The sequence below is a fragment of the Sphaerodactylus townsendi genome, linkage group LG06 (genome assembly GCF_021028975.2).
Source record: "Sphaerodactylus townsendi isolate TG3544 linkage group LG06, MPM_Stown_v2.3, whole genome shotgun sequence".
Taxonomy (NCBI): Eukaryota; Metazoa; Chordata; class Lepidosauria; order Squamata; family Sphaerodactylidae; genus Sphaerodactylus; species Sphaerodactylus townsendi.
Genome location: NC_059430.1, coordinates 114007150 through 114034500, shown reverse-complemented (window position 1 = coordinate 114034500; position 27351 = coordinate 114007150). Strand labels below are relative to the sequence as shown.

General features: G+C 46.7%; 1 protein-coding gene across 2 annotated transcripts in view; it reads right to left on the bottom strand.

Moving 5' to 3' along the window:
* The window catches only part of SCMH1 (Scm polycomb group protein homolog 1), a 57882-nt gene that overhangs the window by 13172 nt on the left and 17359 nt on the right, over positions 1-27351 (bottom strand). For both annotated transcript variants that reach the window (XM_048500723.1, XM_048500724.1), the window contains exons 4-9: positions 23484-23554; positions 22458-22692; positions 17858-17946; positions 15281-15524; positions 4504-4736; positions 1660-1786 (exon numbers count right to left, since the gene is read on the bottom strand). In XM_048500723.1, coding sequence (XP_048356680.1) covers positions 1660-1786; positions 4504-4736; positions 15281-15524; positions 17858-17946; positions 22458-22692; positions 23484-23554 — 999 coding nt within the window. The remainder of the gene's footprint in view (positions 1-1659; positions 1787-4503; positions 4737-15280; positions 15525-17857; positions 17947-22457; positions 22693-23483; positions 23555-27351) is intronic.

The following is a 27351-nucleotide window of genomic DNA, read 5'->3' as shown; positions in this document are numbered from 1 at the left end:
AGGGCATCCAGAGAACCAAAGCTAGAGCAAAAGGGTTAATGTGTTGGCCAGGTATGTGTCATGACATCGAAACGTTCATTGGAAAGTGCTCTGTGTGTGCTTATTATGTACCAAGACAGCAAAAAGAGCCAGTGGGGATGACTGCAAACAGAGCTGCCTTAACACAGAGTGTGTTTTGATCTGATGGAGCTGTTCTGAGCATGCACTGAGTCAGCAGAGGGTAAACGGCAGCACTTTCTCTGGTAGTTTTTGAAGCAATGCTGTTAAAACAGGAACGAGTGGATCTGTGCCTGCACGGGCCACATAATAGCTTTGTTTTCCTTTGGTGCTGTCAAAAACAGGGGTTTCCGACCTGCCACGTCCTTGCAAGGATGCTTTGACTCCAATTTCCAAACCTGTGACTCTGGAACAAATCTATTTCTGATAGTTTGACCAAAACTGGGTTAAGACAGCCACGCGCACAGTAGAACACACCAATAAAAGCAACTGACTTTATTGATGAGGTTAAAGAAAAGGACCAGTAAGGGCAATAAAGCTACATACACTTACAAATGTGAAGGCAAGCAGGTTACAACATCTGAAAATCAGCAAAGCAGCAGACAGTAGATGAAGTGAGATGGTCTCTGGCCCTTTACTGGTTCTGATGTTATTATTGGGCCATGCATGGAAATCTTGTGCCAGATGGTTATAGGCTAACTTTATAGGAAACTGGACCACTGCCGCCTCCAACCAGCGGGGTATAAACCAAGGTGGGGTATAAACCAACCTAGGACGTAATCCAAAAGGTGATTCTCAAAAAGGAGCAGGATCCCCCCCTCCCATCTGACACTGCCGAGAGCAGATAAGTCAGTCCACTTTGAAAGGCAAAGGTGTGATCTGGGGCTCTTCATTTCATATTGGGAACAGCAGAAGTGTTCGTAAGCATTTGATATGGAACTCTTCTTCAGTTATTCTTTGATACCTAGATGGCACATTGGGAAACAGGCTGACACTGCTGCTGTTCGTAAACTGTCAGGATGACTGCTACAGAGGTGGCAGGTCTCTTGGGAGGTACGTTTTCTCTCATTACTCTCATTACCAGAAGTGCAGGAAAGAAAGGGAGCATTTCTCAGAGCAAACATCACCATGCAGTCAAAAAGCAGCCTCATTCTGCCTGTTGCCTAAAAGACCCTCCCTCCCCACACCTCATGGCTGGAATAATATGCATGGTGGTAGGGGGAGGCCCCACGCAGGGGACAGACTATTCAATAGGCTGAAGGCGTGCATAAATCCATACTCTACAGACAGCTTCTTCAGAAGGAGAACAAGCTGGCCTCTTCTGAACCACCACAGCCTGCTGTCTCGTTCCCTGCCTAGAAGCCTAATTCAATAGCTGCCTCATGATCTCAGGATGAACGTCACGATTAAAAACTTATGGGCCATCGTCAAAAGCTGCTGACATTTCCACTGCAACTCCAGTGATATATACATATGCTCACACCAAAGGAGACAAAGGAAAAGAAGCAAGGGAGAATCTTGGGTGCTCCGAAGCCTGTTTACTTTTGTTTCCTACACCACCCTACCTTCCTGTTGTTGCATTTATTCCACTGCTCAAGTCATCCTGACTTCCTCTTCACCCAATTGCTACACCCAAAAAGGACGGCAGACCACATTCTGTACCTGTAGGGGCCTGCATAGCAGAGCTGGGGATAGTTGCCGCGTCTTGGGGCACTGTACTCGTATCGGGTTCAGGAGTGCTGGTGGTAGGGGAGGTGGGTGCTGGATTCAGCAAACTTCGAGGTTTCCTCTGCAGAAAATCACAGAGAGGAGAGAGATCACACTAATAAGCCATACAGCCAGAGTGGTGTAGTGGTGAGAGTGTCAGACTAGGGTGCAGAAAACACAGGTTTGATTCCCCACTTGACCATGGAAGCTTCCTAAGTAACTCTGGGCTGATCACAAGCTCTCATCCTAACCTACATTACAGTGCCGTTGTGAGAATAGAATGGAGGAGAACAATATAATCCTTATGGGTCCCCGTTAGGGGGTAAGGTGGGGTATAAATGAAGTTAATAACTAAAGCGTGATGTAGTGGTTAACGGCAGGTGGATTCAAATCTAGAAAACTGGGTTTGATTCCCCACTCCTCCACCTGAGTGGTAGAGGTTTATCTGGTGAACCAGATGTGTTTCCGCACTCCTACATTCCTGCTGGGTGACCTTGGGCTAGTCACGGTTTTTCAGAACACTCGCAGCCCCACCTACCTCACAGGGTGCCTACTGTGGGGAGAGGAAGGGAAAAGGAGTTTGTGAGCGACCTTCAGTCTCCTTACAGGAGAGAAAGGTGGGGTATAAATCTAAACTTGTCTTCTTCTTCTAAATAAAACACTTGAACAGGAGGGGGTAAAAATCCAGCAAGTAGAAGAAATGTGGAGGTCATATCAGATGCCTTCAGATCTCAGTAGAACTTGTTGCCACCTGCACAGCATTTCATAGTATTTGGTTATCTAAGTTATGGATAATGGCAAATTACAGCAGGGGGAAGTATCCTGATTGAGATGGCAGGTGACAGATGTTATAAAACACCGATAATATTTGAACAGCCACAGAAGAGTTTATCGGCCACAGCGCCATTTCAATGGAACAAATGTTTTATTTACTTATTAACAAAATCAATCACAAAGGTGCACAAGGACATGTCCTGAATAATAAAAAATATTTTTAAAAAAGAAAATCTAATAAACGCAAAGACGTACACGTAAAATTAACAATACATAGATCGGCAATCAAAGCACTCTCAATTTCCAAACACCTGGTTGGTAAAAGGGTCTTAACTGGGTCTCTAGGAAGAAGACTACTGTTAAGCTGTACAAAATGATGAAAGACGAGGAAGTGGGTTCGGATTTTATTTATTTTTATTTATTCACTTTTAAAAGTTTAGTATACCCGCCCACCTCGAAGGACTCTGAGCAGTGAACAGAATAATCAAACATTAAAATCACAACTGCCATAAAACCGTAATAAAAACAGAACAAGATTACAGATGGCGGTAAAAACCCCGTCAAAGTCAGAAACAATCAAATCCAGCTCCTTATTGCTCCAATGATGGAAAAATATGGGTGGCAATAAACGGGGTTACTCTCCTCCAAATGCTCGGTGGAACAACTCAGTCTTTAAATTGGAATGTGCCCAATTTGAATTTATGTTATGGTGCAAGTTGTTTCATTTGAATTCCCACATGCACTTATGGTCAAAGTGAAGACTCGAAATATTTAGAGTGGTGTAGTGGTTAAAAGCAGGTGGATTCTAATCTGGAGAACCGGGTTTGATTCCCCACTCCTCTAAGTGAGTGGTGGAGGCCTATCTGGTGAACCAGATGTGTTTCCGCACTCATACATTCCTGCTGGGTGACCTTGGGCTAGTCACAGTTCTCTCTGGACTCTCTCAGCCCCACCTACCTCACAAGGTGTCTGTTGTGGGGAGAAGGGGGGAAATGAGCTTGTAAGCCATCTTGAGTCTCCTTACAGGAGAGAAAGGTGGGGTATAAATCCAAACTCTTCTTCTTCTTTAACTTCTTGATGAGGGTACAGTACTGGTTAGAAATAACGAATCACTAGCTTTTTAAAGTTTTAAGAATATGGGAAAGTATTGTCAAAGGCTTTCACAGCGGGAATCAGCTGGCTGTTGTGGGTTTTCTAGGCTGTCTAGTAGTTTTTGCCCCTAACTTTTCACCTTCATCTATGGCTGGCATCTTCAGAGGCATGTTACGGTAACGTGTTTCTCAGAGCAAAAACTACCAGACCATGGCCACATCGCCAGAAAAACCCACAATCTTGGAAAGAAACACATGGATCTCCCTCTATATTAACAGTTGCAGGAAGGAAAATACACATAGGTTCCAATTTTATATCCCCCCCTTCCCTCTCCTATAGGAGACTCAAAGGGGCTTACAATCTCCTTGCCTTCCCCCCCTCACAACAAACACCCTGTGAGGTGGGTGGGGCTGAGAGAGCTCCGAAGAACTGTGACTATCCCAAGGCCACCCATCTGGCGTGTGTGGGAGTGTACAGGCTAATCTGAATTCCCCAGATAAGCCTTCACAGCTCAGGCAACAGAACAGGGAATCAAACCCGGTTCCTCCAAACTAGAGTACACCTGCTGTTAACCACTACACCACTGCTGCTCACTTGACAGGGATCACTCCTTTTTTTTTTTTTTTGAAGTTATTTTTCTCTGGGGAAGTCAACTGTGGAATTATTTTTTGAACCCCCCGTTAGTCTGGATTCTCTGTCAGGTATAAGGCACCTGCAGTTATCTGTTCATCACAGCATTGTAGCTAGTTCTCAGGGACATAGGTCTTTTTTCTCAGCCTTCTTTTGAATGGAACCTACTATGAAAAACTGGGAGATAACCATGTCATCTGTATAATATTCTGAGCATGAAAATGTTGACGCCTTAGCTCTTGGCAGGAATAGCTTTCGTAGCTGACTGTCCAAACACGCAGTCACATGCCCCCATCAACCTACCTTACTGCCAGGCTTTGGGCCTCTCTTTTTGGGGAATTTCAGAGGTTCCACTGCTTTGGAAGGGGCGGAGATGGGGTGTGTGGTCAGAGCCTTTGGCGTCCGGCCTCTCTTCCGACCAGGTTTGCGACCCCTCTGCCCGGGCTGATGGTCCAGGATGGTCTTTGCACCGCTGTGCATGCTGCTCTTGTCAGAGATCACGTCGGGGACGGGAAACGGGCTCTTTGGAATGACCACTGCCACAGAAGAGAAGACAAACCGGGAGTCACCACAGCCTCAGGCAAGACAGAAGCAGAAATGTATCGTCCACGACCCAAGGTGCCCAACTGCCAACGCATCGGCGCCGTTGATCTCAAAGGGAAGTGTCACAAATATGCAGTCAAAACTCCAATATATAACGTCAAAAACAATCCTTAAGGCTTGCTTCCCCCCTTCCAGAAACAGCATGAATTGGTTTGGCGGGTGGACAATTCCTTTTCTGCACTGGATTCGAAGAGGAAGACTGAACGGGGCAACTTCAAAGCAGAAGCAAAGGTTAACGTTTTACAACGTGGACACACCCCTTAGCATGAACCTTCTCAGCCACTGAGATCATTCAGACTGCCACAGCTCTGCGGCTTGGATCCTATGCAGCTTCAGAGGAGCTGCGCTATACAAACTTTTCTGCCTCCGGTGCAGTCTTCTGCTCCCCTCCCACATATGGGTCAGTGGATTCCCAGAAACATCAGGGGAGATCAAAGTGGACTGCAGCAAGAACAGGGAATTGGCAAAAATAGTCCACGAACTCTAAAGCCACTTGGAATATAAGCTCATGCCTGCGTGCCTTCTGAGATATGGCAGGTGGTTATATGGTGGTTCTTTGTGGTTTCCCAACTTCTTTGTGGTTTCCCATTTATTAAGAGACTCCCCTCCTTACAAGAAGAAGAAGAGTTTGGATTTATACCTCACCTTTCTCTCTTGTAAGGAGACTCAAGGTGGCTTACAAGCTCCTTTCTCTTCCTCTCCCCACAACAGACACCTTGTGAGGCAGGTGGGGCTGAGAGAGTTCATAGAGAACTGTGACTAGTCCAAGGTCACCCAGCAGGAATGTAGGAGTGCAAAAACACATCTGGTTCACCAGATAGGCCTTCGCCACTCAGGTGGAAGAGTGGGGAATCAAACCAGGTTCTCCAGATTAGAATCCACCTGCTTTTAACCACTACACCACGATGGCTCTCATACAAGGCCCACTTGATACCATCTTTGCTAGCCTTTTATAGCCTATACCAGGGGTAGGGAACCTGCGGCTCTCCAGATGTTCAGAAACTACAATTCCCATCAGCCCCTACCAGCATGGCCAATTGGCCATGCTCAGCAGAAACTGATGGAGTGTATAGTTAATACTAGCATGACTAACCGAGTTATCTAAACCTGGATAACACTAATGCTGGAGGTGACTTCTTTGTTTTGCTATAACCTGACGCCAGTGATGTTAAGTTGCTTAAGTTTGCCATCTAGTGGTCTCACCCACCCACTGCATCTTTACAAAAAAAGAGAAGAAGAAAAAGCAGCATCAGTAGGAGGAGGAGGAGGAGTTGGATTTATATTCCCCCTTTCTCTCCTGTAAGGAGACTCAAAGGGCCTTACAATCTCCTTTCCCTTCCCCCCTCACAACAAACCAGTGACAAAGGGAGGGGAAACTGCGCCTGTGACATGAACTGCCCGTGTGCCCCCTCCCGGCCCACGCACTCCTCCCCTGGCCCCGTCCCCGACACGTGACTGCAATGGCGGCGCCCGGGGCAAGCCACCCTGGATATCCTCATTGCAGCTCCACCTCTGCAACTAACATCCTGTGAGGTGGGTGGGGCTAAGAGAGCTCCGAAGAGATGTGACTAGCCCAAGGTCACCCAGCTGACATGTGCTGGAGTGCACAAGCTAATCTAGTTCACCAGATAAGCTTTCACAGCTCAAGTGACAGAGCAGGGAATCAAACCCAGTTCTCCAGATTAGAGTGCACTGCTCTTAACCACTTCATCATGCTGGTTATTTAGCCTTTTGCCTGGTCCCTTATGGCATCCTGCCCCGCTTTCTGGCAGTTACATACCAAGATGCACTCGTTTTTCTCCTCCAGATTGAGTTTTCCTCTTCATCACTTGTGCTAAAGTGCATATATGTACTACTCAAGTGTGGGGCTTCAAGTATGTGGGAAGACACAACTGCTAGAGTTCTCTAGACAATTTTCAGAAGGTGGCTCTTAGCACGAGATTGCTATAAAAGCAATGTACAGAAATGGTTTGAGCCAACAGTGTGCAGAAGGCGCTGCAATCAGGCACAGCTTAGATAACCGCTGGCCATCTCCAATATAAATGCTACATGCTCTATGCCTGCCCTTAGCTCAGGGGAAAATGATTTCCTGAAGCTGGCGTTTCCTGGTGCAACAGGCTCATTCAAAGAAAAGGAAAAAAACCTATGGGGCAAAAAAGGGAGGCACGTGGGGCAATTCCAATTACTCACACATGTTAATATAATATAATTAATATAATCCTGGTATAATCTACAACCCAATATCTATTTGATTGTTCCCACATACAAGACTGGGCATAACATATTGTTTTAAACTTCTGTTTCAAGGAAACAGTATGCTCCCCACTCATGGCAGGATACTGAGCCACATCACACTCAGTTCTATTGGCCTGTGGCCTCTCTTTTTTTCCGGGAGGCAAGGTCTGCTTAGTGGCTGCCCCATCCTTGTTACTGCACTCTGGGATCCACATTTTCTGTCACTGCTCCTTTTGTCCTTCATGAACTGAGCTTGGAGCATGAAGGGGACAGGATTGTACAGATCTACCCTAACTCTTCCAGCTCTTCCCCAAGTTAAGCTGCTTAGCAGGCGCACCAAAATCTCAAGGCTTCCGTCAGCTGATGGCAAATGAATACGTCTTATTGACTGCAGACACCCGCCTTCAACTCAACTGGAGCCAAAACGTGTTAATAAAGAGAAGAACAGTTTTGGATTGACATTCTGCTTTTCTAGACCAGGGGTCTGCAACCTGCGGCTCTTCAGATGTTCATGGACTACAAATCCCATCATTTTAAGGTGGCAGGGGCTGATGGGAATTATAGTCCATGAACATCTGGAGAGCTGAAGGTTGCAAACCCCTGGTCTAGACTATAAGGAATTTCAGAGTGGTTTACAATCTCCTTCCCTTCCTCTCTTCAGAACAGGCACCTCATGAGGGAGGTGGGGCTAACAGAGTTCTGAAAGAACTGTGACCAGCCCAAAGTCACCCAGCAGGACTCATGTGTAGGAGTGGGGAATCAAATCCAGTTCTCCAGATTAGAAAATGCTGCTCTTAACCACATATATAGCACTAGGCAACCAATAGCTTCTTTCCCCAAAAAAAGCTTGCCGTTATTTGCCACTAATTCAGGAGCACTTCTCATGCAGTGGAGAGTTGCACATCCAGGCTGCGTGGCGTGTTTAGTGACTCCACAATTCACAAAGAACAGGGGATGGAATAACAAAAACCCACAGAATCCTGACATAAGAGAACTGGGTCAGCAGCAGAGAGTTTCTGGCAGTATCATCTTATGGGGTTAGAGAAGGGCCACAGGGATAAAAATACCCACAATTAATTGCGCTCTGCAGCACCCGTTTCAGCGAACACGAGCCCCCGACCTTCCGGGTATTCTTACAGAGTTTCTCTTCAGCATCACAGTCCTAATTTCTGGCTGCCTGCTACATTCTTTTTGGGAGGTTACAGGGGTCGCCGCTCTAAAATTTGCTTCCTCTGCATCGTTCGTTAACGAGACCTTGCTCTCTCTTTCTCCGCCTTTCCTGCAGATCTAAGGAGGCAAAGGGTGAAGTGCTCTTCCCGCCCTTCAGCGTACTGGAGAAGAACGGCAATTAGCGCCAAGTGCTGAGATCGGAGCTGTGTGAGATCCAAAAAGTCTGGCTGGTTTGTTTCCAAGCATAACCTTGAAGTGAGAGGCGTCCTCCCCGGCTCTTAAGTCTCTGTTCTTTCCGGTGAAGAGCAGACTGCTATACAGAACGTTTGTGCCTGCGTCTAGATTCTGCTTCGGTAATTCTAATATTTTTCAAGAACATAATTCCCTGAAGGAACCAGAGGGGGGAAAGTTCAAAATGACCTGGAAATCTGACAGATTAGAGAATTCCCGTTTATTTTCATTTCATTTATTTAGTCACAGCAAGCAAAATTTCTTGGTCTCAACAGTTTACTACAAACACTTTGCAACAAAAAACACAAGGTTTTTTCCCCTACATAACAGTAGTAGTAGAGGATAAGTTTGGATTTATACCCCACCTTTCTCTCCTGTAAAGAGTCTTAAGGCAGCTTACAAACTCCTTCCCTTCCTCTCCCCGCAGCAGACACCTTGTGAGGTAGGTGGGGCTGAGAGTGTTCTAAGAAAATTGTGACTAGCCCAAGGTCACCCGGCAGGCTTTGGGTGTATAAGCGGGGAAACAAACCCAGTTCATCAGATAAGAGTCGACAGCTCATATGGAGGAATGGGGAATCGAACCCAGTTCTCCAGACTAGAGTCCACCGCTCTTAATCACTACCCCATGTTAAAATATTTTTCTCCACATATGCCAGGCTCCACATATGCCATCTCCTGTCCTGAAAGAGGGAGAAAGCTACAAGCATCACCAGGTACAACTAAAGAAAAAACAACAACAAAACCCATTACCTTTGTATTCTTAGAGGAAATTCTACAGAGCCACTGGGGGGTTATTTCCACCTAATAGTCCAGCTGCAGGTAGGCTACCCCCCGTGGCTGCTTGCCGGTCGTCTTCTAGGAATTCCTGAATTTCCTGTGAAGTTGAGTTTTCAGTCCCTCTTGGCCAACTGAAGTAAAGCTACCTGGGGGTCCTTAATCTGCACAGAATTGTTGGGAAAAATGGCTGACAAGTCCGAGAAGAATGGACGCCTGCCACTGAAAACGTCTCCATGGTAACTTAAAAAAAATTAACTTTTGCAGGCCTGCCAAGCAAGTTGACTTGAACAGTCTGGCGGCATTAGCCAGAACAAAGGAAACTGGGGCAAATGTCTGCTGTTAGATCTCTGCTGCACCCACAGTAACCGTCCCTTGCCCTTGGCACAGGAATGGCCGGGGGGGGGGGGGGGGGGGGGGCGGCGGCAGGGTGCGGAGAAGCATCCCAGTTGTTCGGCAGTCCCTCAGTTTATTCTTGCCAGCTGGGAGGGAGCCAAAGGAAAGAAACTCCACTCCTTTACATTCCAGATCTCTTGATAAAGCGGAAGACTGACTCTGGCTCATGGTCTTTCTAAACATGGTTAACTCTTAGGGAGCTGCTGCTTGGCTTTAAAAAAAAGGTTCCAGCATTCCCTATATAAGGGTGTGCTGATTTCCACATATTCCTCCCCCCCTCAGGGCTTGGGACAGTCCCCCCACCCCCAAAGGTGCTGGGAATCATTATTGGGAAGTGCCACCATTAAAGCCCAGGCTGTGGGTATGAAAAGCAACTTCCAGCTCCAGGAGAACTGATTGGAGAGTTGAACCTTAAGTGTAGGAGAGATGCTTGAAGATGGGGTCTAGGAATGCCGGCTGCAGTTGTTTGCCAAAAAGCTCAGGTTGCTTCCACAGAGACAGTTTGCTCTGGCCTGCCATTCAAAGGGGACTGGTTTGATTTTGAGAATCCACAGGGCTATTCCTTAATCCCCCCCCCCAACACACACACACACCCTTTGCTCTAGGCCTGTGGTGGTGAACCTATGGCACCCCAGATGTTCATGGACTACAATTCCCATCAGCCCCTGCCAGCATGGGGGAGCTGATGGGAATTGTAGTCCATTCACATCTGGAGTGCCATAAGTCTGCCACCACTGCCTAGCCTTTTCTAAACCTGGTTTGATCACACTCCATGGGTTTTTGCATGCTGTGTGGTTACAACAAAACTAACCACGCTGGCAACACGTTCCTTCCCTGCAACCCCCCCCCCACTTGTGACCCCTACCACCAAAGGACTTTTTCAGCTTTTTTGTTAACAACGTAAACAAACAGCAACATGGCGCTAGACTACAGCAGTGTTTCAAGTGCCAATGTTATAGCAATATCTCTATTATGATTCACAAAACAAACCCTGAAAAGATGCTCTTGTGGTGTGGCTGAGTTAAGCCAAGTGCGGGGAAACCCGTGACGTGGGCACTCCACTGTTGCCGCAAATGCCTCTGAATTCGCAGTGGCCCTGGAAGCTCCTGTGTGGAAGCAACCTCAGAGAATGCTGGCATTTAGCAGTTGTTCTTAGCACCTTTGCAGTCCAATGGAAAACCATCAGACCATCTGGTTTATTACCACCATGTGCATTGTCAAAGGCTTTCATGGCTGGAATCAACCAGCTGTTGTCAGTTTTTTAGGCTGTGTGGCCGTGGTCCGGTAGTTTTAGCTCCTAACGTTTCACTCACGTCTACGGCTGCCAGCCATAGATGTCAGCCATAGATGCGGGCGAAACGTTAGGAGCTAAAACTACCAGACCATGGTCACACAGTCCAATCCATAACGGTCACCACAATGTGCCTTTGGCTAAGCATGTCATTTCTTCCTCATTTGTACGTCCCCTTCCCTTCTCTCTCTACCCTTAACAACAACGAAGGTTGGCAACTTTCAGGTGTGCCCTGGAGTTCTTCTGGAAGTACCACTGATCTCAGACCTCAGAGATCAGATCCCCTAGAGGGAACGGGAGCCTCTGTGAGTGGACTATGTGGCATCACAGCCCTTCCCCAAGCAGCATCCTTAAAATTCCCGGAATTTCTCAAGCCAGAGTCAGCAGCCCCGGCAACAGAAAGCACTGGGAGCTGCAGCCTCCTGTTCCCTACATACAACGTGAACTATATGAAACCAATAAATGCCCTCTTTCCACAGCTAGATCAGAAAAGGGACGATAAACAGGTAAAAAGTATAATGTGTTCGAAGATGAGTGTGTGTTTGCTCAGGAGTTGGGAGTGTGGTGGTGGAGAGAAAGATCAGCAAAACCCAGCTCTTTAAGAAGAAGAGGAGGAGTTTGAATTTATACGCAACTTTTCTCTCCTGTAAGGAGACTCAACGTGGCTTACAAACTCCTTTCCCTTCCTCTCCCCACAACAGACACCTGGTGAGGCAGGTGGGGCTGAGAGAGTTCTGAGAGAGCTGTGACTAGCCCAAAGTCACCCAGCAGGAATGTAGGAGCAGGGAAACAAAATCCAGCTCAGATTATAGTCTGCCACTCATGTGGAGGAGTGGGGATTAAAACCCGGTTCTCCAGATTAGAATCCACCTGCTCTTAACCACCACACCACGCTGGCTCTCAGAAGCCCCACTATCTGATCCCTGAGATGCTAACCCAGAAGTGAAAGACAGAGGGGGAGGGACTGGCAGCTGCAACTTGAAAACCCCACCAGTTATTCCTTTGAAGGACAGGAAATGCAAGCTTTGCCTGCCACCTTTCTAAAAATAACCATTCGGCAAAACTAGCTGCAGACCAGGAATGAACAGAGGGTGTGACAGGATCATTTGTGGAGGCACCTGGTAGTTCTTGATAAATAAATGTCAGACAAGGCTCATTCGGGACATTTGCCAAGGACCCTGCTTAATTGTCAATAGGTGCCGAATCATCCAGATCAGCTGTTCTCAACCTGTGGGTCGCAACCCCTTTGGGGGTTGAACGACCCTTTCACAGGGGTCGCCTAAGACCATCGGAAAACACATATTTCCGGTGGTCTTAGGAACCAAGACACAAATAGTTTTATGGTTGGGGGTCACCACAACATGAGGAACTGTATTAAAGGGTCGCGGCATTAGGAAGGTTGAGAACCACTGATCCAGATGAAACAATCGTCTTTGTCAAACACTTATTTGTCAGATTCACTAGAAAACACTGAGAGCTTTCTGATATTTCTCATCAACCTCACCAAGTGTTGAACATTACGGGTGAGAGTCATATTCACTGAGATTCTGGTACATATGCAGGATTGGGCGTGGAGCGTGCCAGAATCTCAACACTGGCTGTGAAAGACAGAGAAGCGGATTCCTTGCTCCCTCTACTGTTAAAGGGGCAAAAGAGTTCCAAAGGTTGCTAAACAGATTCTTGGGATGGGGCTAGAAATCCATAAAAACAATTAAATATAAGCACTGTACTTTCCAGCCAAAGTATTTTTAGAGTTATGTTAGTAGTAGAACAACAAGAAGAAGAGTTTGGATTTATACCCCACCTTTCTCTCCTGTAAGGAGACTCAAGGTGGCTTACAAGCTCCTTTCCCTTCCTCTCCCCACAACAGACACTTTGTGAGGTAGGTGGGGCTGAGAGAGTTCTGAAGAACTGTGACTAGCCCAAGGTCACCCAGCAGGAATGTAGGAGTGCAGAAACACATCTGGTTCACCAGACAAGCCTCCGCCACTCAGCAGTGGGGATTCAAACCCAGTTCTCCAGATTAGAATCCACCTGCTCTTAACCACTACACCACACTGGGCAACCCTAACCCTATCTAACCCTATCTGAACCTTTGTTAGCTGAAGATTTGTCAGGATAATGCAAAAGGTGTACACCAGCATGGTGTAGTGGTTAAGAGCAAGTGGATTCTAATCTGGAGAACTGGGTTTGATTCTCCACTCCTCCACCTGAGTGGCAGAGGCTTATCTGGTGAACCAGGTGTGTTTCTGAACTACTAAATTTCTGCTGGGTGACCTTGGGCTAGTCACAGTTCCTGGGAACTCTCTCAGCCCCACCTACCTCACAAAGTGTCTGTTGTGGGGAGAGGAAGGGAAAGGAGTTTGTAAGCTATGTTGAGTCTCCTTACAGGAGAAAAAGGTGGGGTATAAATCAGAACTCTTATTCCACCACTAAGCCAAGGCCCCTGCCCAGATGAATTCTCACTAGCACCATGGAGCCTACCAGCATATGGTGCTCAGCCAGAGGTGAACCTAAACAAAATAGCGCCTGGGGCAAAAAGTAAAATGGCACCCCCTGGCCTGGGGCAAGAACTAAAATGGCGCCTCCTGGGTCCCCCCAAATTTGCTCCCTCCCCCCAAATTGTGCCCCTACCTCTTAGGCAGCTGCAAACACACTCCAGCTGTCTCGCCGCATCAGAGGAAGGGAGGGATCAAAGGGAAGTAATGCTCAAAGAGAAGAAACGAGGCAGAAAACGGAATTCTTGGGCTAACTGAATAAAGAAACGCGCAGAATCGCAACCTCCTGCCCTTCTGCTGATTTGCTCCACTGGCTTCAAGGGATAGGGAGCAGAGGACTGGGAGTGCAGCAGGACGACACCGGCCAACCTGACCTCTGCCCTCCCTGCTCTGCCTGGGCAAGACAGCTCTTGCCTATCCCCGAGAGGTCAGCGGTCTCTCGCCTCGGCAAACTCCAACAATTAGGGCCTCCTCACCTCTGCCTCCCAAGCGGCGCCCTGCTGCTCACTCTCCCCCGCTGCTCTACCCTGGGCTGTGGGGGCCCCAGCATCTGTTCTCCTCCCTGCCTTGCCTAGTCCTGGTCTGGCTGCACTGCACAGAGCTCCCCAGTGCCAGAAAGTCGGGCGTCCCTCTGTGCACCCTGTCACTGGCTTCATGGCGAGGGGAGTGCAGGCTGAATCTCTGGGGTTGAGGAGGTGCTGGCGGCAGCAGCAACAGCCGCCAAAGCTCCCACTGCCACTGCTGCTGTTACAAGAGCTGCAGTGGTGGCGCCTCGATTGGCAAGCCTGCGAGCAGGTGTGGTGGGCCCCCAGCATGAAGTCGCTGCTCCTTGGTGCTGCTGCCGTGAGGGCCTCGACGGCGGAGGGATGCCGCTGGTTCCTGCCCGTCTGAGCAGCTGGAGGGACAGGAGGGACGCATGGGAGTGGGGTGCGGTTTTGCATCCCCCATGTGATAAAATGTGTGGCACCTGGGGAATGTGACCTCACATGTTCCTCTGGACGGTATGCCTCTGCACTCAGCACATAATGCTTGAAAGGCTGCTGGCTTCTGAACAAAAAGGAAGCTCCAAAAAGGAAGCTTCCAGCCAAGAAGGCTGACAGGCACGAGCCAATCAGGGAATGTGTTGGCCCCTGCAATGATCTCAGGGCAGAGGGATTGGTGGGGTCGGGACAGATGACATTGTGCAGGTGACAAGTGGCAGCGGGACAGTTCTGCAAAGTCTCGCATAATCACAAACTCCCTCAGAATGAAACTGAAAATCCCTTTCCTTCTCAGGGCATGGGATACAGAATGGACCTGCACCATTTCTGCCTATGCCAAAATTCAGTGCAACGTGTCATGCCATACACAACTTAAGGGAGGAGTGACCACAAGTAATGGTCCACTGTAAAGCCCAAACAAAGTCTGCACACTCCAGTTCCAAGCACAGGACAATCCTGACTGTATGGGTTGGGCTCTAGACCCCACCATGCATCTGGATATTTACAGAAGGCCATGAGGGGAAAGGGTGCAGGGGAGAAAGCTGCTCAGAGAGGTGGGCTTTTCAATCTACCAACAAAGTGCTGCCCAGAGCAAACTACCAAAGAACCCCTCTCCATCTTTTGAAGTAACTGCCCAGAGGGCTGGAATGTACCTGTCTTCCATACAGCGAAAAGAGGCAAGGAAAACTTGTGATTACAGGGACTGCTATGAAATAGACTGATAATGAAAAGAGGACCCTTTGCCCAAGATTAGCTTCCTTAAAAACAAACTGGTTACATTGCGATAGACAATCTGAGGCAGATGGTCATCATGAGGTTGCTACTCCGCAACCATTCTTTTTTTTGCAGTGATCAGTGCAGGTGGAGCACATCAGCATGGGGTAGGAGAGCCTGACTCTTACCTTTTGTCCCAGGAGGCTGCAAGTTGTCTCCGGTCATCGAGCACCAGCCCACGGGAAAGATGTCTCGCGAGTCATAGCGGCACCAATAGTCAAAGGCCCCCCTCCAGCCGTCAAAGGTAATGAGGACTTCGGAGCCCCGCACCTCACCAATGGTTGCCGGGCAGATGAAATGTGGGTTTTTCCTGTCCACCGCCTCCAGTTTCATCCCAATCTTGAAGAAGTTCTGGGATGGAGATGGAGGCTCCTGGAGAAGAAGAGAGGCATGAACAACTAGCTCCCCTGAAGCGCTCAAAGAAGAAAAATGGTTTCACAGCCTTTGTTTGCTGACTTGGAATGAAACAAGCCCATAAACGACTAGGCTATTTTTTGAGCTCAATCGCTTATGTCTCCCAGCAGCCCTTGCTAAAAGACTGGTAGGCTGGTCAACAGTTCTACTTTAGAATAACTCGGCTGCCTAAATTGGGGATTATTCTCCTTAAAAGTAAACATTTTAGGTCCAAGTAACAGCAATTAAAATAAAGTTTAGTTATTGGTCTAGTTCAGGGGTCTGCAACCTGCGGCTCTCCAGATGTTCATGGAGTACAAATCCCATCAGCCCCTGCCAGCATGGCCAATTGGCCATGCAGGCAGGGGCTGATGGGAATTGTACTCCATGAACATCTGGAGAGCTGCAGGTTGCAGACCCCTGGTCTAGTTTGAGAAAGAACTTTGTAAACAGATTCTCTGTCCAGTTAAGCTGATGGTCCTGGTTATCACAACCACTTTTCTGTCCCCAAATCATGCCAACTGTGCTTAAAAGTGATGGTTGACCTGGTTTAGGAAGGCAAGGCAGAACTGTGCAGAACAGAATCTGGGGCCTTCTTAGAAAGATGGAGGACATATAAGCATTTAGTAGTAGAGGCAGACCTTTAGGCAGTGGGCTGGATCCAGACTGCTAATGTTTTCTGCTAATGGAAGGCACAATTTCTGTCATTTCCTGCTCCTGACGCATACCTGATTTGCTCCATTGCAGATGGTCCCCTATTCCCTGGGAGCAACATTTCGGGGAGGTCCATTGACTGCATAGGGAGGCAGGAAAGTTCTGTTCCACTGATGGAAGTGCCTTCCGTGAACATAATATTTAGTCTGGCTCTAACCCAGCAAGTGCTAACCTGGTTCACCTAGATGTTTAATTTACATTAGTTAGAATAAGATAAAGGAGCACTGGGGCGCAGAATGGTAAGTTCCAGTTTTGCAGTCAAAGCTGTGCTCAAGACCCGAGTTCGATCCTGACAGAAGTTGGCTCCAGGTGGTCAGTTCAAGGTTGACTTAGCCTTCCATCCTTCTGAGGCTAGTAAAATGAGTATCCAGCTTGCTGGGGGTAAAGTGTAGATGACTGGGGAAGGCACTGGCAAAACCACCCCCTAAACCAGGCGTATCCAACTCTGGCACTTCAGACGTTCGTGGACTACAATTCCCATCTGCCCCTGCTGGCATGGCCAGTTGGGGTTGATGGGAATTGTAGTCCATGAACATCTGAAGTGCCAGAGTTGGACACCCCTGCCCTAAACACAGCCTGCTTAGTAAACATCAGATATACAGATTAGGTATATATATCAATGCTTTGACTGTATTTATATGTTTATTATTTAGTTTTGCACTTTGCACTTGTGGTGTTTAGATATAGAAATGCATAAGAGAGTACTGATACATAAATTTGCAGCACTAATACACAATATATTTGTTGATTGATTTTTCATATTTCCGCTATTGCTTGTTGCATATTTTCATTCCATTTTCCTTTGGATTTAAGCATACCCGAGACTGACCAACTGCCTTGCCAATGCTGTTCACAGATCCAACCAGCCTCTCACATGTGACCACTCCAGTCAAGTCCTCATCAAAATTAGAGACCCCACACCAACGATTCACTTGTATTTCAGAAATATAAGTTGCCATCTACATTCACCTCACGTACATTCAACTGAATGCTGTTTATTACATATTTCTTTGATAGAACAAAGACTCCTTTTCATAGAACCTAAGATCCAAACCATGTGAGTTTTAAAGTGGAGGGCACGTATTTCCCTGACTGACTTTGAGACAGTCAAAGGTCAGGTGTGGGGGAACTTGTTTCCCAAGCATCTGGAATCCCAGTTTGGACTGGGACTGTAATTAGGGGGGAGAAGAGCTTCAGCCCCCTCCATACTGTTTTCATGGCCCAAATAGCTCGGGGAGACTGATAGGCTACGTATACTGTGCCCAATCTAGGCATTTTGAGTCGGTAAAACGGTACAAGAGTAAAGGCTGAAGCCCTTATCCTCTCCCTGCCGCCCCCTCCCCCTCCCCCGGCCATCCCATGCCACAGTCCCAACCTGAATTGGTGTTCTGGATGCTTGCGAAAATAAGTTCACCTGCACCTGACATTTGACTGAGGCAAAATCAGGTCAGGGAAACCCAGCTGCTGCATATTAACAATTGTTATGCCCTAAGCACCCAGATAACAAAATTCTTATCACATTACATGTTGCAACATGCAGTTTAAAGCAACATACATGTTGCAACATGCAGTTTAAAGCAAGTTTCATGCTGAAGTACCTTGTGGAAAATCCGAACAGGAGCCATTTCTGCTCCATTCAGAGTTTTCAGGAGAAACATGGGCCAAGACGAAGCATTCAGCCGAAATCCTGGAACAAACAGAAATGGGGAGGGGGTGGGGGGTATTCAAATGTAGCAACAGAAGTCAAAATATATATTCTCCATAAGTGAAAAGCCCTTCTACAATGAAGACACCTGCAGGTTTCCAGGTAAATTCTCAAACACTCAGGCATTCAAAATCAAGGAATTCCAGATCTCTGATTTGGAGTGATTCTGTCTTTTAAAAAGAACAGTTTATGTGTTATAATACCTTGACCTGGATGGCCCAGGCCAGCCTGATCTTGTCAGATCTTGGAAGCTAAGCAGGGTCAGCCCTGGTTAACAGTTGGATGGGAGACCGCCCTGGAAGACCAGGGTTGCTACACAGAGGCAAGCAATAAAAAGCCACCTCTGAACCTCTCTTGCCTTGGCTGTGACTTGACAACACTTCCTGCCATCATGGACTGTTATCACTTGATTCTTTAAATGTGCCACTAATAAAAAGTGTAGAGATTTTTTTTTGAATGGGTAGGTAGCTGAACAGGAAGTGGAAGGCTGTGAATGCTGCAATTCAGTAACACTGGAACATCCCTTAAATCTGGTGGAAGATATTTGGGCAGCCCTTGAGTTCCGCTGTTCTCTGATAAATAATCAGTGGGTGGTGGCAGAGGCTGATTTACAGTATTCTGCGATTAGAACCAGTGTGCTGTAGCGGATAAGAGCAGGTGGATTCTAAAATGGAGAACCGGATTTGATTCCCCACTCCTCCACCTGAGTAGCGAAGGCTTATCTGGTGAACCAGATGTGTTTCCGTACTCCTACATTTCTGCTGGGTGACTTTGGGCTAGTCACAGTTCCTGGGAACCCTCTCAACCCCACATACCTTACAAGGTGTCTGTTGTGGGGAGAGGAAGGTAAAGGAGTTTGTGAGCCACCTTGAGTCTCCTTAACAGGAGAGAAAGGTGGGATATAAATCCAAACTCTTCTGCTTCTAGTTTAATAAAGCTGTGCATTAAAACTTGCTCAACTAACTTATACCTCCTTTCCCCTTTCCAACTGTCATTGATTTGCCACTGAACTCCTGAGCACACAAGGAAAAGAATTCTACCAGTAAGCTCACTTCAGTCATCATTCGGGTGAGAGTACTCAAAAACTCTGAAGTACAGCTACACAGTGGATCATCAAGTGTATTCTTCTGAACCTGTTCCTACTTTCAAACACGCTCTAGCCTGGCCACCTATGGTGCATAACACTTAACTTGGGATGTGCATGTAAGGACCCTTTGCACCCAACTTGGTAGGGCCAATGTGGAAAGAGATGCTCCTGTGTGCGCAGGTGCCTGCGACAGCAAGCTCTCAGATCTATACATGGGCTGGCTAGAGTCAGGGCAAAGTCATTTGTGAATTTTAAACAGTTCTTGATTATCCGACTGTTACCAAGCCTTGCTCTTTTCCCTCTGGGACTCAACTGTAGAAACTACTACGATGTTCACAGTTAAAGGAGAGCGAGGACAGTGTTATTTTGCCAAGAGCTTGGAAAAAAAGAAGCTAGAGCTACACCTTTTTTATGAAGGCATCTCTCTCTCTCTCTCTCTTACAGGTCAGAGCAGTACAGCATGTTCATGCTGATCAGAAAAACAACTACCACACAGTTTGTGGTCTACTAGATTTCACAGACTTGCTTTCAGGACTATATTAGTTACCTTTGGAATACCTGCAAAAATACCTTCCCTGACCCCTCACTCCAAGATGTTGATAGGTTCAGTAAAGCAGTTAAGATAATGTAAATGATTGGGAGTCCCATGGCACAGAGTGGTAAGCTGTACTACTGCAGTCAAAGCTCTGCTCATGATCTGAGTTCGATCCTGACGGAAGCCTTCCATCCTTCCAAGGTCAGTAAAATGAGTACTCAGCTTGCAGGGGGTAAAGTGTAGACAACTGGGAAAGGCAATGAAAAGCACCCCAGTTTGCCTAGTAATTTTTTTTGTTGATGCTGTATTTAATTAATTTGGTTTTAATTGTTAGATCGAGATTTGTTTTCTTATTGATTTTATCTTCTGTACATTGCCCAGAACCCTTCAGGGGTGGGTGGTATAACAAGTGGAATGAATGAATGAATGAATGAATGAATGAATGAATGAATGAATGAATGAATGAATGAATGAATGAATGAATGAAGTGACGTCACCCCATGGATCAGTAATGACCCAGCTTTTGAAAGGGGATTATCTTTACCTTTAAGATTACTAAGGTCCTTCAAACTGTTTTGTGATTGGCTTTGAGGTTGAGAGCTAGCGTGATACCATGGTTAAGAGCGGCGGATGGACTCTAACCTGGAGAACTGGGTTCCATTCTCCATGCCTCCACATGAAGCCTGATGGATGACCTTGGGTCAGTCACAGTTTTCTAAGAATTCTCTCAGCCCAAGTGGAGGCAGGCAATGGAAAACAAACTCTGAATGTCTCTTGCCTTGAAAACTCTACCAGGGTCGCCATAAGCCAGCTGGGACTTAAAGGCACAGACCCTTTGAGGTTACATCATGATTATACCTCCTGTCCTCTAGTGGCCAAGAAAAAACCCAGAAGAAGAAGAAGGAGGAGGAGGAGGAGGAGTTTGGATTTATATCCCCCCTTTCTCTCCTGTAGGAGACTCAAAGGGGCTTACAATCTCCTTGCCCTTCCCCCCTCACAACAAACACCCTGTGAGGTGGGTGGGGTTGAGAGAGCTCCGAAAAGCTGTGACTAGCCCAAGGTCACCCAGCTGGCATGTGTGGGAGTGCACAGGCTAATCTAAATTCCCCATATAAGCCTCCACAGCTCAAGCGGCAGAGCGGGGAATCAAACCTGGTTCCTCCAGATTAGAATGCACCTGCTCTTAACCACTATGCCCCTATCCTTTACCATCTAGGAGAGAAGCTGTAATAATAACTCACGAGTGGGAACTAAATTTGGAAATAATGCACATTTTTAACAAAAAGAGGGATTTTTTTAAAAAAAGAAGACCCTTTTTATGGAAGATCTGTACTGTGGTCAACTTCTGGTGGGCCAGATATAGTAGTCACATGAAGCCACAGCTGATCTGTGTGTTGCGGATCACACTCGTTTACCTTAAACTCAATGTGTATATTTACATAATCACTTTATCCCAGCTCTGTAAAGCCCTGACATTGTTAAACCTGCCCAAAGTCAGATTTTAGAAAAAAATTACTCCTGTAGCTAGCAAGACATCTTGATATGTGTGTGCGTGCAGGCATGGCATATTCATTATCACTTCAAACCTGAGGGCACTACCACAGCAAGATTTAATTTCCCATAGGTTGAAGGAATGCTGCATTTGGCCATTAGCAATGTGCAACACACACACACACACGCACGCACGCACGCACGCACGCACACGCACACACACACACACACCCCTTGATCCAAAGCAGGTGAGAAAAGGAAGTGCTTACTGAAGAGGGGAATATGTCAAGCCAGAAGAAGTCACTTTTAAAGTAGCTTAAAGATTCATAATGAACACACCGCCTACAAAGAAAATGCTCCCATTTTCACTGTTAATTTGAGCCAAGGTCCCCTTCACAGAAGTGTTTCCTGAACTGCGGGTTGGGACCCAAAGTGGGTCACGAGATCTCTAAACCTGGTTCATGGGCTCACCCTCCATAATGGCCGCCTCTGCTCTTCCCATTGTTCTCTTCCTTCACGGCATACACACGTCAATCAAGTAACACATGCCCTGATGGTTACCAGAGTGAGTTCCTTGGACTCTTAGGGGGCTCAGATGGAATAGTGGAGAAGGAGAGGGTGGTCAAAGACTAGCATGTTACCTCCACATGCAAAGGCTGTGTATGTCAGAATGTCAATTGCTTGGGGTTCGTAGTGCGCCCTTTGTGTGATCTTTGTTGGTTTCTCAAACGCATCTGATTGGCCGCTGTAGAAGATGGAATGCTGAACTAGATGGTGCCAAGGTCATGGTTTGCCTGGGACACCTCGGGCCAGCCCTGGATGGGTCCCCTTGCCAAGTAAATTTGGACTTGTGGGTCACTATACTGAACAGCTGGAGAACTGCTGCTTCACAGAACATGAGTAGAACCACACACACACACTTTTCAGGACAGCGCTTTGTGCTCCACCCTCATCTCCTCAGCATTATTCCAAAGCACTTTTTAAAAAAAACCTGAGCAGTAAAAGGAATAGCTTGTCCTCCCTCGGGATCTAACACACAATGTAAACATGCTTCCCAGATGCAGAGAAGAAGAAGAGTAGATTGGATTTATATCCCCCTTTCTCTCCTGTAAGGAGACTCAAAGGGGTTTACAATCTCCTTTCCCTCCCCACCGCAGCAAACACCCTGTGAGGTGGGTGGGGCTGAGAGAGCTCTGAAGAACTGTGACTAGCCCAAGGTCACCCAGCTGGCATGTGTCAGAGTGCACAAGCTAATCTGGTTCACCAGATAAGCCTCCACAGCTCAAGTAGCAGAGCAGGGACTCAAACCCAGTTCCCCAGATTAAAGTGCATCTGCTCTTAACCACTACACCACGCTGGATGACAAAGGTTTCTACTCACCCAGTGGGGGCTGCAGCATCCCTCCATCTTTCTCACAGTTTCCAATGGGCTGGATTTCTGCAGAATCCACCAGACGCCAGAAATCATTCTTGTTGTCGCTCCCGTCCAGGCGCAGCCGGAGACGAGCACCCGTCAGCCCCACTACAGTGGCGATGCATGTGGAAGTGGTGTTCCTCGGGTCCTGGGCCTCAAGTTTCATGCTGATCTTGAATTCATTGGTGGGTGGGGTGTAAGACTGAGGAGAACCAGGATCTCTGTCAAACTCAGGAATCAAACTGCATGCCCCCCCCCCTCCCGTACCCTGAATTCTTCCCAGCATCTTAAGAACAACAGGGTCTTCAGAGCTCCATGTCTCAATTCTAAGTCACAGAGAATCTTGAAGCTGAGATGCACTGTCAAGGAAGTTTTAACTGTCCTCTAAAATGCTGGACCCTCAAATTAGTTTATCCTCAAAGATAAAATGAATGAGAGGAAAGGGACGTATTCCATTTTGGATCCTCACTGAGTATAAAGGCAGGGTGTAAATTAATAAAATAAGGTCTTCAAGTCAGGTTATTTTCTCTGGGGTTACTATGACACTTACAGTCTGCTCCCAAGCATATTTATTCAGACGCAAATCCCAATAAGTGCACATATAAGTGCGCAGCCCTGCTTACACTGGCTTCTTGCTACACTGTTACAAAAGTTTAAAGGATTTTGAAGTTTACTGCCACACAATTTACAAATAAAATCCATCTAAAAATACTATTTTTTCTCATGCTTTTCAAAATAATGAACAATACAATTTCACGTGTGCCATACTTTTCACGTTGAACTGTAAAGTTTATGTGAATTCATAAAGTATTTCAACAGAGGGGGGTCTCTGTTTCCATAGCTTCCAAATTATGGAAATTTTGTACTTCTGTCCCATTCCTCCTCCCCCACCCCAAAAAGGAACGTGGAAGAGTCTATATCCCATTGGTTCCTATCCTGACTAAAAGCAACCCTTTTATTCAAACTTTTAAAAAACACAAAACGCTTCTTTACCTGTTTGAAACAATGAGAAGGAGCTGGGACGGAGCATGTCTCTTTCAAGTATTTATCCCAGGCAAAGTGACCTAAAAGTAGGGGGGAGAAAAAGTGAGCTCAAAAGAAGCTCTGAAAACTCTGGGAAATGGTCTACCTTCTGTCTGAATATGAATGACATTCCTGAGACTGCACTGGCTGCTGTTCAGCTGCTCACCCCCTCGCTCACCACACTGACTGTGTCTTCCCATCAAAACCCAGCGCCAACCAGAACAACCACAACAGAGGTTGATAAAGTCTCCTGCCTGCAACAGAAAGGTACAACTGAGAGGGAGAAAAAGGAGTCAAGTTTAACGTCTTGACCTTTAACCTGTTCTTTCTCCCAAACAGGAAAGCAGCAAGTAGCCTCCAAACAGCTATTGATGGAGCAAAAACAATTTTTGTTTTAGTGATCCTTTTCACCTAGGACCACCCAACCAATAAAAGAAGGCAGGGTGGGACATACATAGTGATGAAAAAATGCAACCAGTTTTAAAAAACCATCACTCGATAATGGCTAAGCAGAAAAAGCTTGCATTTGTAAATGTGCAAAATGTAATCATATATAATTTTTTTTAAAAAAAGTTAGAGGTCTCAGAAGGTCTCCTAAGACCCCTGGCTTCTTTTAAAAATATTATTTTTCATATTTTGTAAATTTACAAATGCAAACTTATATGCAACTAGCGGGGCCCAGCCATGCATTGCTGTGGCTTATTGCTGCTCACAAACAGAAATGTGAAAGAGAGACAGTAGTGCAGCAAATCTTTGCAGAGGCCAGCTTGGTAAAAGTGCCTTGGTTTTTCTCTTTAACTGTAAATCCACAGTGATCTCAGGGAATTCCAGGGTGCCTTGGCCCTCCTCCCCGGCTCCCTCCCTTGCATGTCACCCCCACCTCTCTCCCTCCCTCACTCTCTCTCCCTGCATGTCACCCTCCCTCCCTTCCACTCCGGGCTTAGGGTGCCCAGGTGTGTCATATCAAGATGCTGGCCCCCCTGCCTCCCCTCCCTTGCATGCCACCCCTCACTGTCTCCCCTCTCTCACTTCTCTTCCCTTGCATGCCTCCTACTCCATCCCTTTCCTCTCCCTCCCTCTCTTCCCCTTTGCATGCCACTCTCCCTCCACTCCTCTCTCCCTCCCTTCCTCTCCCCTCATGTGCTCAATGTGGCCTAGCCTGTATGTGTTTCACTTCCACTGGAGTTACTGCCTATGTACTGTTTCCACTGCTCATATCTGGCCGTCTGAGTGAACATTCTAAGCAGCATGAACATTCTAAGGGTGACCGAGGTTACACCGCCACCGAGGGCAGCTGTGGCCATGGTCCTTCTCACTCAGGAGGTGCCAGGAAAAAAGGCGCTTTTACCTGGGCTAGGTGTTGGAAATTTCAGGTATGTGGGACCAAATGCTTAAAAACACTCCTCGCCGCATTGAGCTATGTGGTGGCTGGGAATTTTCAGAGGAATTGGCCCAGCAGTTACTGAGCTATACTGTCATCAACAAAAACACTGTTAGCTTTTTATATATATAGACTAACCAAAAGATATTAGAAGTCCATTCATTCACTTCAGTTCACACTCTTCGTGATTCTGCTTTAAGACAGCATTGTTAAGTATACTTAATTATGAAGTTAAGTCCTATAAAAGACTTCGACTATACATTGTTATTTTGATTTATGGGGGGCCTTTTTACTTCTATTACTGATGGCCTTGAGGTTCAAGACAGATATTTTTAATTGTTGCTAGTTATTTATGATGTTCATTTTTATGGTTCCATTGTTTTCATATTGTTGCAAACAGCCTCAGGCAGTGCGTTCAAGAGAGGAAGTGAACACTCCAAATAAAGAAAGACTTACTTTTGAGACACATGTTTCTGGGTAATTAGAATGGAAATCTCACCTCCTACAAGCCTGCATTTTATTAACTCCTGCACACCATAAATAGCAAGAGATCTCTATTTCTCAGTGTTAGGAGAACGCTGAAGGCAGCAGAAGAGAAAAATCATTAACAGTTCTCACTTGACTCTACATTTTCAGATTTTCAACCCAGACCCACCAAATAAAGGGTTGCCAACAAGCCTGGAGAAAAATGTCTGACCCCACAGCTGTTTACTTCGCAGTGGTGTTTCCCTATGGTTTTTTGTTTGCACAAGGATTCTCCTCCTGCAAAGTGTCCCTAGCTGAGCTGATCTGCCATTTTGCCCACCCCCACTCCTTCACTGTCTCCATGCAACCACCCTTTGGAGAAGTTGCCTGCCGCCTCTTTCCGGGTCTAGCTTCAGTGTGCCAGACCATGTCAATTTCACTGGGTCTATTGCTCCAGTGACAGACCTTCAGCATGGAATTTTTAAAAAGTAAAGTTCTTCTGATCCTTCATGAAGAAGAAAGTGTCACTGGGTTGTAGTCAACTCATGGTGACTCCATCCAAGGAGCATTCCGAGCTCTGCCATTATCTTCCTCTTCACTGCCCCCCCGTCTTCCCTGGTGGTCTCTCATCCAAGGACTAACCATGGCCAACCCTCTTAGCTTCCAGCTACTAATGAGCTCAGGCGAAGCTGGGCCACAACACCCGATTAAGACTCTGCTAAGGGACAAGGATATTTCTTTCCCCCAGGCAAGTGGCAGTTCTAGGCCATTTATGCATGCACTACTTGCCCCGCAGTCGATTCTCTAACTTTGCTTTGCAGTGAGGTCTCCCAGCAGTTGTTTACACTGGGTGCCCTCCTACGAAGTGTCCCTAGATGAGCCAATCTACCATTTTGCCCGCCCAGCTCCCTTTGACTGTTTTAATGAAGCCTTCATTTGGAGAGATTGCCTGCCACTTTTTTTTTTGAAGCCATCTTAGGTGTGGCATTATTATGCTAGACCAGCTTGTCAATTTCACTTGGATTTGTTTACTGCTCCAATGATAGATCTTCAGCACTAAAATAAAATTTAAAAATAAGTCCTTCTGATCCTCCTGAAATGAGGGTCCAAAGTGTAAGAGGAACTACTGTGGTCAGGGCGGGGGAAGGCGGGGAGGTGTGAGAAAACCCAAGGAAACTACATGGTGATCTCCTTCACTTTCCCTGCAAAGGGAGAGAAAAAGTCACACTTTAAGAGCTTTTGGAAAGCATGGGGATTTTCTGCTCTGACAGCCGGCAAGTGTGCATAACTGAGAATCAAACCTGAAGGAATGTTTGCTCAAAGCGAAGGAGACCACATGTGTGTAAACGGTCCTAAGCAATTATTATGTACACAGATTATTTTAAGCTGTCTCTGCAGAATGGTAGTAACATGTGCCTTGGTCCTCTGACTGAGAAGGAAATCTCAGGCCCTACAAATTTGCTTTTGATAAATGTTGCTCTTTTCCTCTTCAGTTCAAGAGCAACCCAGGCCAGGAGTAACTGGGAGCTGCTTTTTAAAAGGCTGCCAATGCAAGAGAAACAAATGGCTCAACTCTAGTACTTCCTTGTGCTTTATTTGCATTGCAACAAACAAACTCCCCAAACCTCTCTGTATGCCTTCAGGTGGGAGCTGACTCTTTTAAAGTTGCTCTACAGCCACTACACTGGGGGTCCTTTCCAAAATTGTTATTGTTAATTGACACGCTGGCTTTTCAACTAACGTTAAACTCTTCTGCCGATATCTGCTGAAGAGGTAAAGGAATAATAACCTACATTCTTCAGGATGCCATACTAGCAAATCAATCCAAAGGCACTGCTGTAGCTACTACAGCCATTTAACTAATGTTGCTTGGCCTCTAGGCCAGGTCTTCTGGCATTTGTTTTCCTGGCTGTCCTTATTCATTGCTCTTCTTTATGCTACGCTCTTCTGGAGAAATAATCCTAGAAGTCACAAACGTTAGTTGGGCAACAA